General features: G+C 39.4%; 2 protein-coding genes and 1 pseudogene across 2 annotated transcripts in view; 1 reads left to right on the top strand and 2 right to left on the bottom strand.

The window, feature by feature from the left end:
• Positions 1–6,083, bottom strand: part of LOC149114624 (polycystin-1-like protein 2) — a 43,894-nt gene extending 37,811 nt beyond the window's left edge. The window contains exons 1-3 of the mRNA XM_089284042.1: positions 6,029–6,083; positions 2,841–2,855; positions 1,016–1,384 (exon numbers count right to left, since the gene is read on the bottom strand). Coding sequence (XP_089140168.1) covers positions 1,016–1,384; positions 2,841–2,855; positions 6,029–6,083 — 439 coding nt within the window. The remainder of the gene's footprint in view (positions 1–1,015; positions 1,385–2,840; positions 2,856–6,028) is intronic.
• Positions 2,040–2,504, bottom strand: LOC149114625 (pancreatic secretory granule membrane major glycoprotein GP2-like). Its single transcript, XM_089284040.1, has one exon. It carries the CDS (start codon positions 2,439–2,441, stop codon positions 2,040–2,042), a length of 402 nt encoding a protein of 133 aa, XP_089140166.1. The 5' UTR covers positions 2,442–2,504.
• A 3,301-nt stretch (positions 6,084–9,384) lies between the features above and the next one.
• LOC149114623 (uncharacterized) lies at positions 9,385–13,009 on the top strand (annotated as a pseudogene).
• The last annotated feature ends 3,761 nt before the right edge of the window (positions 13,010–16,770 follow it).

The following is a 16,770-nucleotide window of genomic DNA, read 5'->3' as shown; positions in this document are numbered from 1 at the left end:
TGATTGCATTCGATTTTGTTTGATTGGTTTGATAATCGAACTGACAGCAAAATGGATGTTCGATTTTGTTCGATTACCGAACTCAATCGAACGATGCGGTCTTCGATTGAGTTCGATTGAATTTTGGTTCGATTTTGTTCGATTAGATACGCTGGGAGGTTTGTCAACATATTTCAGGCAAATGGTATATTTTCAGTCTTTCAGGTTGGCTATCAACACTATTGTGTAATTTGTACAAATATCCACCTTTTTGTGGGGTATCTTGTCTTTATTTTTGTTCAGGCCTGTTATATTAGCTTATTTCTTCTTATTTTGTCTGACATTCTAGGTTTGTCAACATATTTCAGGCTCGTGGTATACTTTCAGTCATTCAGGTTGGCTACTGACACAACTAATCAATGCAACTTACCAGCGCCGCCGTTACCACAATAGCGAGAGTACCATTTACTTGGAGTCCTCTGTAACTCATACGCGTAGTAAGAGCTGCAGTTCTTCACTTTAATGATGTCAGTATCCCCACAGCAGGCACTGTAACCACTATAACAGACTTTACGTGTTACCACTCCTTCAGCAACTGCCGGGTGTGCACCATTAAGCCAACCAGGATGTATAGTACCGCAGCGATGCATGAGAACACATTTGTCCAGCATCCGATTCCCGGCAGCTCCTTGGAAACGGTACCAACCCGTTACCAGGCTACCATCGCTTCTGTCATGAGGCGGTTCTGCGTTTCCTTGAGCGCGGTCTGCTTCACTCAGGACTGTGTAATTTGTACAACCATCCACTTCAAGCAAAAAAAAAAAAAAAAAAAAAAAAAAAACATTTAGTTAGAGTTATGACAAAATTATATTCCTTTTTGTGGGGTATCTTATCTTTATTTTTGTTCAGGTTTGTTATATTAGCTTATTTATTCTTATTTTGTCTGACATTCTAGGTTTGTCAACATATTTCAGGCTCATGGTATATTTTCAGTCATTCAGGTTGGCTATTAACACAACTGATCAATGCAACTTACCAGCGCCGGCGTTACCACAATAGCGAAAGTACGAAAGTGTCCTCTGTAACTCATACACGTAGTAAGAGCTGCAGTTCTTCACTTTAATGATGTTACTACCCTTACAGCAGTAACTGTCACCACTATAACAGACTTTACGTGTCACCACTCCTTCAGCAACTGTCGGGTGTGCACCATTAAGCCAACCAGGATACGTAATACCGCAGCGATACCCGAGAACACATTTGTCCAGCATCCGATCCCCGGCAGCTCCTCGGAAACGATACCAACCCGGTACCAGGCTACTATCGTTTCTGTCATGAGGCGGTTCTGCGTTTCCTTGAGCGCGGTCTGCTTTACTCAGGACTGTGTAATTTGTACAACCATCCACTTCAAGTAAAAAAAAAAAAAAAAACCATTTAGTTAGAGTTATGACAAAATTATATTCCTTTTTGTGGGGTATCTTATCTTTATTTTTGTTCAGGTTTGTCATATTGACAATAAAGTTGACAGTTACTTGTGATAATACATTGTTCGTGGCTAGTCTTACGCAGCTCGTTTCGTCCCGGCCAAGGGACTCATCAGAGACGTTTCTGCTTGGCAAACTCGTTGGACATCGTGCCCAAAGTCCCGTTCGCTAACAAAATGATGACAGCAATCTCGTCTTATATCGCATAAGGGTTCCCGACCGCACAAATTCACGAGTGAAAATTGACAATAAATTTGACAGTTACTTGTGATAATACATTGAATTTGTGCGGTCGGGAATCCTTATGCGATATAAGGCGAGATTGCTGTCATCATTTTGTTAGCGAACGGGACTTTGGGCACGATGTCCAACGAGTTTGCCAAGCAGAAACGTCTCTGATGAGTCCCTTGGCCGGGACGAAACGAGATGCGTCAGACTAGCCACGAACAATGTATTATCACAAGTTTGTCATATTAGCTTATTTATTCTTATTTTGTCTGACATTCTAGGTTTGTCAACATATTTCAGGCTCATGGTATATTTTCAGTCATTCACGTTGGCTATTAACACAACTGATCAATACAACTTACCAGCGCCGCCGTTACCACAATAGCGATTGCCCCAAGAAGGTGTCCTCTGTAATTCATACACGAAGTAAGAGCTGCAGTTCTTCACTTTAATGAAGTTACTACCCTCACAGCAGTCTCTCTGACCACTATAACAGACTTTACGTGTCACCACTCCTTCAGCGACTGTCGGGTGCACGCCATTAAGCCAACCAGGATACCAAACACCGCAGCGATCCCTGAGAACACATTTGTCCGGCATCCGATCCCCGGCAGCTCCTTGGAAACGATACCAACCCGCTACCAGGCTATCATCGTCTCTGTCATAAGGCGGTTCTGCGTTTCCTTGAGCGCGGTCTGCTTCACTCAGGACTGCGTAATTTGTACAACCATCCACTTCAAGTGAAAACATACCAGTTAGTTACAGCAAGAGAGTTTAGAGTCATGGAAAATTAATTATGATTCCTTACTGTTGGGTATCTCATCTTTATTTAATTATTCTTTCCTGTTTTGTCCAAAAATATTATATTTACCAAGATCATTAGATAACCTCATAGAATTTTCCCTCACTATTTATCTTGAGGAGTACTTTTTTCTGATCTTAACTAATTCAAGGTTCGTAGAATCACTGCAGTCTTTTGTAAACACGAAAGCTCACTCTATTCTACTCTGCTGACCTCAGAAAACAAACGCTTAATGATCCGAATGGGGAAATGCAGCAAATTAAATTAAACGAAAACATTGAAGAATTTCTCAGCGTGAACGGCCAAATTTGAACAAATCCATTACCTTTCCTAGATATTTTACTTACCTCCGCGGGTAGGTGCTGAAAATAATCATAAAGTTTGGATTAAATTCAAAGTCAAACAAGGTTGATCAATTTCAATTCAGAAAAATTCGTAGTACAACCCTCAAATATTAATACTTGCACTTAGATATCGTTCTACAGTGGAACCCCGTTAATCCACAGGCGGTCCAGACGTTGAATACGATTGATACGTGACATTATGCTGTTGGCGATTGCGTTACAATTTTAACCGTTTATAAGACAAAATATGAGAATGCTTCGAAAATTACTCTAATAGCTACGTGTAGAGAATAATTTGAATAAAATGGCTTACCTTATGTTCGCATTGCGTTATTTTGATGTCTCTGGGTTCCTGGAGGTGGTGTAGAGCCATTTAGGCGAGTTTTACTTTCTGGCGGTTTGCTTCCCCTAAAGAGAAACGAAAGGCGGGCGACCCACTGGGGGTTTCTGGAAAACCGGAATAGCGAATAGCGAATAGTCGCGAACAGCGAATAGCGAATAGTCCCGAATAGTGCGAATAGTCTCGAATAGTGTAAACAGTGGCGAACAGTCGCGAAAAATGGCGAATAGTGACGAATAGTCATCAATAGTCACCGCTTTAGGTCTAATATCCTGCGTTAATTAATTATCCAAATAAGCAACAGAATCTCAGTGAATTGATTACCTTTTCTTTTCGGGACTCAGGCTCGGGCTGTCCATCGCCGACATTAAGAAAACAGAAAACACAAGGATAACCTAATAAAGACGTATTTACGCTTTTGGAGCGGTTAAAACAGAAGAAATTACGTTTAGAAACACCTTTTGTCCTGATAGGCGTCTGTGCTTTTTAGCTGGAAAATCCCGTCCTACGTTGCCGCGAGGTTGACTGCGAGATACTGGGTATCCTATTTGTTACGATTTGCCACTAATTTGTCACTATTCGCCTCTATTCGAGACTGTGCGCCACTATTCGCACTATTCGAGACTATTCATACTATTCGCTATTCGCTATTCGGAACTATTCGCTGTTCGCCATTCGCGACTATTCGCTATTCGCTATTCGGGTTTTCCGAACACCCGACGCACTGACCCGACGACCCGCACTCAAAGCTCCGTAAATTCCACAAAAATGGTCTAATCTCGTCAAAATTGCCTCATGGCAGCCATCGATAACTCTTCTTCCCATTCGCTTTCTCCCTGGGTTCCAAAGTTTATCTTGACCGCCCGAGAATCGCTGGTTTTCCAGCTCTTGCTTGCCATTTCTGCTCACTTTCTATCCGTAACCGATTATCTTGGCCACAGGATTTGAATTTCTAGCTTAACGACCTCGCCATCGTGACAAAGTCGCCTCCAACCGTTGAGAGGCACGGGGCATTTTTTGATCATGCAAATTGCACCGTGCCGCGGTGTATAACTGAAATTAGCGCCAAAAGCACTGTGTTACGAGTATCGTTGAAGAGCAGGGTTGTTTCCAGACAGAACTCAGGATCGCCGGTAACAGCAACAAACTAATTTATTTCCGTAAGATAACTTCACGAATTTACAGCACTAAGATTCTTCAAATTTGAATCAATCTCTTTTACGGCAGAACCTCTCGCTCTAATATACATGAGGCTTAAAGTTCTAGAAACTTCTGTTTAGAACTAAATTAAGTATTTTGACACAATTTCTAATCTGAGTAATTACATAAGGATCAGAATGTTCTGGAATGTTCTTATACAAATTGGTCACGGCTGAATGACTTCCGGTTCTAGATTGTTCTAGAAATTGACTTAGACAATTTTTCGTAACACACTGTTAACTGCAAAAATACAAGGAGCAAACAATGTTCAGCTGAATTTAGCGCCTAAAAGTACTGTTAACTGCAGCGAGAGATGGCAACGGGTAACAAACCAATGCCCCGTGCCTCTCGACGGCTGGAGGCGACTTTGTCACGATGGCGAGGTCGTTACGGATCGAAAGGGAGCAGAAATGGAAAGCAAGAGCTGGAAAACCAGCGATTCTCGGGCGGTCAAGATAAACTTTGGAACCTTGGAGAAAACGAATGGGAAGAAGAGTTATCGATAGCTGCCATGAAGCAATTTTGAGGAGATTAGACCATTTTTGTGGAATTTACGGAGCTTTGAGTGCGGGCCGTCGGCCAAGTGGGTCGCCCGCCTTTCGTTTCTCTTTAGGGGAAGCAAACCACCAGAAAGTAAAACTCGCCTAAATGGCTCTAAACCACCTCCAGAGACATTAAAATAACGCAATGCAGATATAAGGTAAGCCATTTTATTCAAATTATCTTTTACACGTAGCATTTAGAGTAATTTTCGAAGCATTCTCATACATTGTCTTACAAACGGCTAAAATTGTAACGCAATCGCCAACAGCATAATGTTACGTATTAATCGTATTCAACGTCTGGGCCACCTGTGGTTAATCCGGTCGCTAACAGGCCACAAAAATCCGCCCGTAATAACGGGGTGACCGTATTAAAGGGGTTCTTTAAATAGGACAACGACTGACTGGGCTTTAGCTCGGGCCAGAATAAAGTAGGCATAATAACGAGGTGACCAGGCCGTATTAACGAGGTGACCGTATCAAACTGGGGTGAATCGTGACGCAAGGGTTCCACTGTGGATATTATGATCACGGCATGAATGCAGACAAGTTTACAGGCGTTATCCCTTTCTAATGTCTTGACCGAGTCATTATACTCTTCGGCCAATGGGGGCCAAGAATCCGGCAGGGTAACCATAGAGGGCCGAAGCTAGGTGGCGGCGGCCTCTTTTCTTCAAAACCTTTTTTAGAGACTCTAAGCCTAATTGTTGGAAGCAGTTAATTAAGTTTCAAAAAGTCAAAGTTAAAATCACTTTAACTAACCATGCATGAGTATTTATTGACAGAGTCACTTTTACATCGAAAGAAAGACTCTATCAGAACAATATTAGTTGAACGTTTGAAAGAAAAATTCTATGATACTGCATTTTCCATTGTATTCGTCAGAATTCTGCTATACCACAGATCTTAGGGACTATCATGATATATGTGCAAGATGTTGAAAACTAGGAATGTGGTGGTTATTATAATGGCAATGCCAGCGCTCTAATTTGCCATGGGCCTTGAATTTGTTACAGTAGCCGGTAGGGTGCTACACTTAGCGATCACGGCCACAGGGAACACAATGTTAAAACACAATAGCACACAGATTAAATGAGTGAATGGCTTACTTATCTGTGCTGCGCCAAAAAGAACAATGGCTTGTAGAAACAGCAGTGGTATCATCTTACATACCTGCAGAAAACCACATCAACCCTATGTTATAATTTTGTTCTGTTTTGGTGTAAAGTTTGTGAGTGGGAAGAATGCGAGTCGAGTCGAGTTGCGAGTTGAAATTGCCAGTTGCGAGTTGTTGGTTTGAATTCGAGTTGACGTTTTTACATTCACCAAACGGTAGTAGCTAGACTGCTAACAACAGTTTTTTTTATATCATAGGAGAACAGTTAATCGACGTGATAAATAATTAAGGCCAATTAAACTAAGAAAGGACGAGAACCTAACAGAGGAAAGCACGCCAACAGCAGCAAAGTGATGAAAGATCATTACAGCCAACTAAAAATGAAAGAGTTGTCTCTGTAATTGTTCCTCGGTTTGAAAATCTTTCTTGTCTCATGAATAGCTCAAAGACCATTGTCAGAACCTGTCTGGCTTCTCCATTTTATTGTAGTTATACCAATGTAGCACTGAGGTAATAGCAATTTTTTTCGCCATCATTCAAAACTCTAAATTGTCTAGGGTTAGCCCGAACTGAGAATTTTCACGGACACAATTTCTAAAATACTAAGTGTTTTATTAAAAACACGTATTCTAATTTACCGTTGTTTAAAATGTTCTTTTAAATCAAAGAATTATTCCAGTCAAAAAGAAAGAAAAAAACTATGGCAGTTACAAGACTGTAATACTTGAAATGTGTGGAAGACTCACGAGACAACAGAAAAATCGACTTAAAAAACCCAAAAATAGTGAACCCACTCTGCCAACTTAGTGGGAAATGTGCCCCAGCTTGACTGAACGAGGTCTGTTGAATCAAGTGGAAACGACAATGCCATATGACATAAGAAAATGTCGCAAATTCCAACCGAAATTTTTTGTCTGATGTAACGCGCTCCATTGAACCAAAAGATTTTTCGCTCGCCTTAAACAAGAAAAATACACCGTCTATTGGACAATTATGAACGGTAGCAACGATCTTTCACTGCAGATTTTTTTATCTCCAGAGCGTACTGACAAAGACGCACTTGAACTGAACATAAAAGAGAATATGACTGCATCGTCGAAGTAACGTTGTTCCTCGATTGTTCCAAATATCTATTAAAAGAAGAACTAGTTCGTGCTTTTGGTTGTGCGTCTGTGGACTTATGATGCACTTGGAAGGTTTGAAGAACACTTGAGAAGCTAGAGTTGCTCTCGGCTGAGCTCATAATTTTCAAGCGTAATGTCCGAATACTAACGCAACAATGGAACACTACTACTGTAAAGAAGATGTCTTTTTCATCCCAAAAAATTATTAGAATTATATAATACCTACTGTTAAAAAAGTACTTATTAGGAAAAACGTACCAGAAGGCTTTGCCTTCTATGTGCAAACTGTGTCTTCCTCTTGTGGTAAACCGACTACACTGAAATGATGAACAAGATGTTAAAACATCCACGATACATTTTTACTGAAAGAAAATTAATTATTTGGTAATTTGGGTCCATTTTACCTTTTCTGCTGCTTTCTTTTTTGGAAGCGCGCGCTTCGGTCTCAAACTGAAGATTCCTGCTGCAGGATAACTTCTCTTTCTGTGAGGATAAAAGTAGACAACTCACAGTTTGTTTAATTAAAAATACGCACGGGCCAACTTGATTAATGAATATATGTTATTTGCGGGCTGGGAGGCCCGTATAGTGAAAAACTGTGACCGATCGAGTTCTTGAAAATGTTGCCCTCGGCCTGCTGCCTCGGGCAGCATTTTCAAGCCTGAGGTCACAGTTTTTCACTATACGGACCGATCCTAAGCCAGCAAATAACAGGTTTATTTTTTTTTCCTGCGTGAAATTGGTTTTACAGGTTACAAATGGGTTTGCTTACGCAACTTTGTCATTGAATCGGCTTCTGCGCCGTCTACTAACGATTTGTAAAAAACTCTTCGCAACGAGCGAGTATCTCAGACAGTAGACAAAGACAGATGTATTAAAGAACAGATTTTTTCCTAACTACCTTATGTTAGTTGCATTTTTACTACAAAAGTTTTACTACAAAAACAATTTCTGTCAGTCGTTGCTTTTAAAATCACATGAAATCAGACTTTTCTACCGTAAATTGAATAGCAGAAAGCGAGGAAATTCGTCAGGTGTATTCCACAGAAATTCTCCTAAATACAGCGACGATCAGAGGTAAACGCGACTGAAATTGACTCAAATTTTACGGCGAGAGAAACACAGGATTACGCTCCATTACAGCGCCAAGCTACAAACAACGAAGCAAACTCTCACAACTTCAAAACACTCAATTGAATTTACTTACAGTGACTTTCCTTGCCATTTTAAAGTGAACAGAGATTAACTTACGTTGACTAATCGTTGATGGATGTGTAAAAAAGGCAAAAGATTGACGATTACCGCTAACTTTTAGCAGTGAAACTTAGCCAGCGGGAAAAAAATCCGGCCCGTGGGCTGTATCGTAAAAAGCTGGACCGGTCACGTGCGTATGATTAGCCAATCAAATTCGAGGATTTAGGATTCCGGCCCGCTCAGATGCTTGAGAAAAAAATAATTAATGATATTTTACTTGTTGAACCTAAGAAGGAAGAGAGCCTAAAGGTAGATTCCTCTTTAGCAGCATAGTGAAATTGATTAAAGAAATTTAGTTCTTGTTTGTCTTAAAAATTCTTTGGTTACGTATTGTCCAAAGAACTAAAGAAAACTTTGTGTTTTATACCTTGTCCCCGCGCCTGTCTCAATTCTGGGCTTTAGTGTATTTTTATGAAGCTATTATTTACTCACTACTGTTTTAAACTGTCAAACCGTCAAATTAACCCAGCCAAACAATATTTTCAGATGTCATTTTTAAAATTCTAACATTATTCACCCTTGTCACACGGCGGCCATATTGGATATGACGTATGTACTTTAGGCATGAAATCGAGGCGATGCGTGTTTAATCTGTGAGTTTCCAGCTAATCATGCCAAATAAAGATCATTGTAGTGTGCCCTTGTGCTCAAATAACAGATCAAAAGGTCGGTTAGGAATTACCTTTCATCGCTTTCCAGTCGACAAATATACGAAGAAAAGCTGGATTGTAAGAATTCGTCGAGATGTTGCCAAAAACTTCCAGGTTAGTGATTGTGTTTTACGACTTCAAGATAAGCAAGCTTTATCTGTAATCAATTTGTTAAGGTTTACAAAGTAATTAATTACATTTAATCTGATCGACTAGAATTATGTGTAGAGCCGAGCTGCTATTTGACTACGTTGCTTATGGACTCTTTATTGCCCGTAATAATAAAACGTTACAATTGTCCTGTAGATTTCGAGAAGCACAAAGGTTTGCTCGGAACATTTTAAACCATCGGACTTTCGAACGACCTTCTCTGGGAAACGCGTATTGAGGAAAGGTGAAAATGGATTCTTGCTTTCCTCTTTTTTGGAGAACGTACTGTCCAGCGAAATACAGAAAGCTTTTTGGAATATTGTAGGTAATCTAATGGTGGAAAGTTTAAATTATTCTTACGATCATGGAGAATTGTCGAACTCACAGAAGCGTGCTATCATTACACTTATTGAAAAAAAAGATAAAGACAGGAGGGATATAGCTAACTGGAGACCAATATCGCTTATTAACGTTGATCTAAAAAGTGGCTCTAAAGCTATTGCTAAAAGACTCGAGGCTGTTCTACCTAGCGTTATTCATCATAATCAGTGTGCATATGTCAAAGATAGAACTATTTGTGATGCCGTAAGGTCTGTCGAGTATATTTTGGACTACACAAAAAGATATCAAATAGAAGGGAGGTTAATCTCTATTGATTTCAAGAAAGCCTTTGACTCTGTGAGTAGAGATTTCGTGTTTCGTAGTCTGTCTGCTTTTCATTTTGGACCTTCTTTAATACAATGGATTTACACATTTTATAACACTATATCAAGCTGTGCTTTGAACAATGGTTTTTCCACTGCCCCGTTTGAAGTTCAGCGGGCCGGGGGTTAGGCAGGGAGATCCGCTATCCTCCTATTTGTTCATTATTGTCTTGGAGATTTGACTATTAGTACACGCAGCAACAAAAATGTCCAGGCTATTATGGTGGATGGAGAAGAAATTAAATTGGAACTTTTTGCAGATGACTTAACCGCTTTTTTGTTAAATGATAATTCTTTATTGAAGTTCTTGGAGCTTCTAAAAAGTTTTGGAGAGTATTCTGGTCTCAAAATAAATCATGATAAGTCAGAAAAATTGATGTTACTTTGAGGCTGTGTTCACTCATCACTGAACCGTAGCCTTTTTAAAAATGTAAAAATGAAAGCGTATGTTAAAATTCTGGGATTCATTTCACATATGCTTATCGCATCAAACAAAAGACGAACTTTGACGAATTGATCACATCTATCAAGGATAAGTTAAGGATATGGAGGTGGAGAGACCTCACTTTTATTGGCAGAATTCAAATTGTCAAGACATTCATTATTCCAATATTCCTTCATCGAGCAAGCATTATCTGCTTAGACAAAGAATTTGTGAACGAGGCCAATAAATTTATCTTTAACTTTATTTGGAAAGGAAACGACAAAATCAAACGCCTAGCGCCTTATTAGTGACATCGAAGATGGCAGACTCAAAGCTCCTCATCTAGACTCCATAATTAAAACCCAGAGAACACTTTGTTGCAAACGACTCGCAAGTGAGCAACCCAGCAGTTGGAAAACTATACTTCTGCACTACCTAAAACCTGTTGGAGGTAAATTTATCCTGTGTTGCGACTTTGATGTAAAAACCTTGCCCGTCAAGCTTCCAACGTTCTATGAGGAATGCCTTAAATACTTCGCAAAATGCTCTGTAGCAAACCAAGGCAGCACACAAAACCCCACCAATGTGGATCTTTCAAGAATAATTTTATGGAATAATAAAGCTATTTGTGTGGATGGTAAGTCTGTCTACAATAACAGTTTAGCAAATACAGGCATTCTTAGAATAGGAGACCTGGTATAATAATCGTATTCGAAACTAGTGCCGTTTTACTTTTTTATTCGTAAGAATCACTCGTACATCACATTGAAGGATCTCGCTCTATCGAAAAGCATCGAGACCAAAAAAAAAAAAAAGAAAAGAAAAAGTACTGAAAGCAGGGTATTTTTACAAAACGCACGTGATCAAACCGGTTTAAACAAGAATATGTACAAACAAAACGCAGTGTCCAATGTCACTGATTAACTTCGTTACTATGCAGGGTGAACGATTTCTACCCCTGTTTTCTGAGGACAATAAGCTTCTGACCAACCATGTACGAGAATTGAATATCTCTCCGTTGGATGCATTCAGACTTACTTGTGTAATTGAAGCTCTTCCAATTGAATGGCGCAAATTTTTAAAAACGTGTAATCATTCTGTCATGGAGCCTTTCAACTTACAAAATCAGGTTCAGTTATATTATAATAATAATATTCAGTTATATTATATTATAATTCCATCTCCAGCTTGTTCTCTTTGTGGAGAAGCAGACGAATCTCTCGAACATCTTTTTGTAACTTGCCATTACACCAAGAAATTCTGGGCAGAAGTTATAAAATGGATGGGGAACCTAGATATTGAAATGAAACCTCTTTCTAATAAACATATAATGAAGGTATAATTGATTGTAAAAGAGATTTATTTGTAAACGGTGGGGTCAAAAGGCCTGAAAATGGGGCATTTAGGCTATTTTGGTATTCTTTGTATATTTCTTCACCAAACTTGGCATATGAACTTGCGTTTTGTCCCGATTGTTTCGACATCTAGACCGACAGAAAATCTTAAATGATGACGTCACAAATGTCCTTGATATAAAGTTTCTTTTTTCAAGAAAAAAAAAATGCGGTTTGAAAGACCTTAACGAGAGGAACTTAATGCCGAAAATCATTCCTCGCTATGACAAAAGCTTCGTGAGTTATGGCAAGTTAAAACAAAAATCGTTGCCCCCCCCCCCGGAAACCTACCTAGCCATACTTTTTCTCAGAAATCGAAACCTTTGGCAATTTTTTTTCAGCTCTTTTCTGGGAAAGCTAATATTTTGCTGAGATATAATGCTTAGAGTGGCCAAAAATCGTATGGTTTTAGAATTTTAGTTTTGTGTTTTATAGCGATATTATAAAAGATTAAAGAATTGATAACATCACAAACACAGTTTTGGCGGCTTTATCAGTGACAAGAAAATCTTCCATTGTGATTTTTTGTATTACATTTGTTCTTATCGTCTGGTAAACCCCATCTGCAACATAACTGGAAATAGTGACACCAAAACAACAACTCTAACTTAGAAATATTTCACACGGGCGAACTTCTTTCCTGGGCAAACTCACTTCAAACTTTGGAAAGTCATATCTCAGCTAGTTTTTGTGATATAGACAAACGGTTTGCGGCACTCAACTTGTATGGATGATTACCTTCGAAAACGAGCAAAAACGTTTCCAAATTAGTAAACTGAATTTACGAGTTTGGTATGACTTCATTAATTGTGACGTCATAACTTGAAACTTTCTGTAACATTTAAACTCAAAATTATTGGGTCAATGTCCCATACCTCCTTGCCAAGTTTCGTAGACAAATCCTAAGAACTCATAAAATTATTGCAAAACACACGTTTACGTGCTCCATTTTAGGGGTGGTTTGGCCCCACCGAATTTTGTTGATTGCGAAAAAATATATTTATTCCTGTAGATGTAATAAAACCAAACCATCCATTATGGTATTAAACGCTAGGATTAAGATGATTCACCGTCTTGAAATGATGGTCGCCAAATCTTGTAAGAAGTTGCCCACGCATCTTAAGAAATGGGGCAAGTATATTGGAAACTAATGCAATTATAATCTTGTACTGCCCTTGTCTTTATAATGTTAAAAAAGAGTGTGTGTAATATTAACTACTTAATAACCGAGAGTGAGGTCGTTACGGGAAAATCTCAAACTGAGGCCTTGCCGTATTGACCGAGCGATAGCGAGGTCAATACGGTAGGCCGAGGTTTGAGATTTTCCCGTAACGACCGAACGGTCGAGGTTATTAAGTTGTTTATTATATGGCTCATGAATTAAAGAAATGAAAAAATTATTCGAGTGGAAGTTGTCAATTTACATCCGGCGATGCGCGCGTTTACCGATTCATTCATCGTCTCAAACCCAGGGCAAAACTACACAGTCAGTGAACTTCACCACTGTGTTACGTCTTCCGTTAAAAGTACACATTTCTTTACGGGAAAAATGATTGTCCCAGCCTCAAAAAGGTATTTTAGTATCGTGGTGCCACAACTTGATGGGGGAGTTTTTCCGACTTTTGTGGCGAAACGTCAATGCACATGGAAAAGACAGAAAGTGCTTCAAAATAGTCCAAACCAACGGTCTTTCGGTGAAACAAAATACTAATCCTTCAGAAAGCACTGCTTAAAATAACTCGATCTTCGCATTCGCTTTCGACGACATATCTTCGCCTTCTTCATTCTGGGATTTATGGATTAACTTTTCAAGCTTTGTGAAAGTCTAAAACTTCCTGCAGTTATCAGGAACACTGCCACCGACAGAAACCGCCCGATTGTTGACATCTGATGATCCTGGAAGCTGATTTACACTTGCTTGTGTTAAAGAGAGGGAATCTATTTGATGAGAACTGTGACGGAGTTGCTTAATTTCGGTAATTGCTGTGACTAAGATGATAACTTATAAGTTTCCTCGTGGTGTTCTGCTCAGGATGCATGACAGACCAGCCGATGGTGTTTTTCACTTAGCGATTTTAGCATTACTTAAGACTCGGCAAACTTTGATTGTTTTTCACTAGTGCCCGCCAAGGTTACCGGCTGGTAAGTCAAAAACGACTTCTATATGAATTTTATTAAGGAAAAATCCCTAAACTTCTAGCTACTCGGAATTAAATTTACTTCTCTTACTGTTTTTAATCGGCTTTCATCGGGCTCTTCCTAATTTGCATAATCCGTAATCGGCCCGTTGGCATTACGGCTGCATAATGACCGCTCAGATTTCGCTCGTAGCCAATCAGAGCGCGCGTTATATCGGCCACAAGCCAAAGCCATATAATAAATATCTCTAAAGAGGTCCACTGTGTATCATATGTGTATGTATTTGTAAGTGAGTATTGTAACTTCTAAGATGAAATTAAAAAAATAAAATAATAATTAAAAAAAACTGCTCTTCACGTAGTTGAAGATTCGTGGTCATTTCCAGATTTCTTTGGCGGAATAAAAGAATTAATTTATCACGCTATCCGGTACGTTTTCTTTGGCATTTCTTTAACACTAATGTTTGCCACTTCAACGGTCGTATTTAATAGTCGTTATCAGACAAGAAAATGACAAAGACAGAGTAAAAGATCCGTGTACCTTGCACCTACACCTGGCTAATACTTGGGAACGAGGGCTTATTTTCACATTCCATGAACCCATACACTACAGATAAATTGTTGAAATACTTTTGATGTCTTAAGCATTTAAACCAAATTCGTTTTGAACAACTTTTCCCGATGCCTTCTGCAAGGAGGAAAATCCATCTTTTTCAAGCGGTAAGTCTGAATACTTAGGGAACAATCAATTGATATGAAACAATACCACTGAAAACATTATATATAACTCTGAATCGAATGTAATCAAGATTACTTTTTTCACCAAAATTATGCAACACACGGAGGGGCTTACCGGAAGGGTTTATCTTGGTTGTGCAAACTGCGACTTCCTCTTGTAGTAAACACTGAAAACTAAGCTAGGGCTGGTAAAAAACTGCTACATATACTGTTAAGACGTCAACCATACATTTCGTATAGCAGAAAATTGAGTATTTCATAATTTGGGTTCATTTTGCCTGTTTTGTTGTGTTTTTGAATCTACGGCCGGAGGGCCATAGATTCTATGTTATCGAGCGTGTCCGTTAACCAAAAATCGTGTAACAAAAGAATATTCGCACTTAATCAAACTTCGGATGTGCGAAGATCGCTTCCCGATTAATGCCTGAATGACCGACTGTAAGATTGAGAGGAACAAAATATGTGAAGATTAGTCACGATTGATTTGTCGGTAGACTTTCGGTTAGTCAAACCTGTCAATGTTCGTAAGAGGGAGTTGCTTGTCAAAACGGAGGAAAAAAAATGCAAATTTACTAGCAGAAGCACAGCGTTTACGGAGCATTGTCAATGTCTACGATCTCTAACCGCTGACCGTGCGTATGACAGTGCAGACTCGTTTTCCCACGCTCTTCGATCCAGGTGATCTGTGACGTCATTGCGGGGACCTGGAGAAAGAAATTTTAATGCCGTATCCCATAAAGCAACGCGCGGAGCAATTCAATCTGTTTTCAAATCATGGCGGCTGGTCGGCGTGATGCGAGCTCGATGCAGTTAAATACTTTCGCCATCAACAAGTGGGAAGACTTGTCACTGGGTAGTTTGTACAATGCAGCTATTGCCAAGAAGAGAAACTCTGCGTTGTTGAATGCTTTGACAGCTTTTGGCGAGGAGCGTCGCAGACAATACAAACGTAAGTTTAATGTACTCGTGCGTTGTATGAAGTTAGCTTTTTTATTTCTTTGTTATGTACTGGGCATTAGCTTTATCAACAGTAAATGTTACTCGCATTAAAGCTGTTATTGGTTTTTGGGAATGGTATGTCTGTCTTAATTTTATTTTGTTTATATGTGCTGATTTTAAAGAAGTTTTGATGGAGCCTTTGTTGCTCTCTCGAAGTCAGTTTCATTGTCGCGGGTGGCACAATTTTTACGGACTTTTTGACGCGGCGACATTCAACATTTAAAGTAATTACATATCGTTTCTTTTGCCAGCTAATTGTTTTTATTGTGGCTTATCATTATTTGTTTGGATGTCTTGTCGAGCAAATTAAGGAAAATGCGCGTAACGCCGAGTCAGCAATTCGTCTTCATTGCCCATTTCAAAACTGTGGTAAATTTTACAAAAACAAAAAGAGTTTAAACGAACAACTTCGTCTTTATCCTGAGCACAAACCGGGTTGCTTGCCAATCTCCTGGAAACGGATTCCATTAAGACAATGCGCAGAAAAATTTCTAGTCGACGAGAGCAATCCTTATTCAACGAAGCAAAGGGTCAGCAAGCCGCTGAACTGTATGAACGATGAAGAACTTGTGGATTTAGTTTTACCAAGGATTGCCAAAATTTTGTCACCCGTCGACTTTTTACTCCACGGAACTGATGGAACTCGCGATTTTCACAGCAAATTATGCAAGTTCAGAAATGAACTGTTCCTGCGCTGCCCAGAACTTCAAGCACTGTTTTGTCCAGAGCCCTCACCAAGCACTGGTTTCTACAACCAGAGACAAGTGTTCAATGAAATAGTTCAAAAGAACAAACCGTATTCTTGCGACTGGCTCCTCGAAATTGACAATGGTTCTTTTCTCAAGAATGTTATGCCAGGAGCCCATTATGCCTTGTGTTTTTAGAAAACAGCACTCGACATTTATGGGATTTTCTTGTCGAATTGTGGGGTCACTTGCGATTGGACAAAAAGAAACACAAGATGTACAGAGAAACAAGTGGGGGAAAAAATTGGCAGGGCCCATTGGCATCAATCCAATTTTAAGTAAGGATGAGATTTTTGGTCATCTGAATGACACCCACCAAGAATTACGGAAACAAATTGGTCTAGAATTCAGTGAATTTGGAGAAGTGGTATAGGTCATGCTGACATTGAAAAGTACATTGTCACTGTTTCTTA

This window comes from Orbicella faveolata, unplaced genomic scaffold (genome assembly GCF_042242905.1).
Source record: "Orbicella faveolata isolate gen_17 unplaced genomic scaffold, um_ofav_v1 contig_13, whole genome shotgun sequence".
Classification (NCBI taxonomy): domain Eukaryota; kingdom Metazoa; phylum Cnidaria; class Anthozoa; order Scleractinia; family Merulinidae; genus Orbicella; species Orbicella faveolata.
This window is presented reverse-complemented; position numbering and strand designations above follow the sequence as displayed.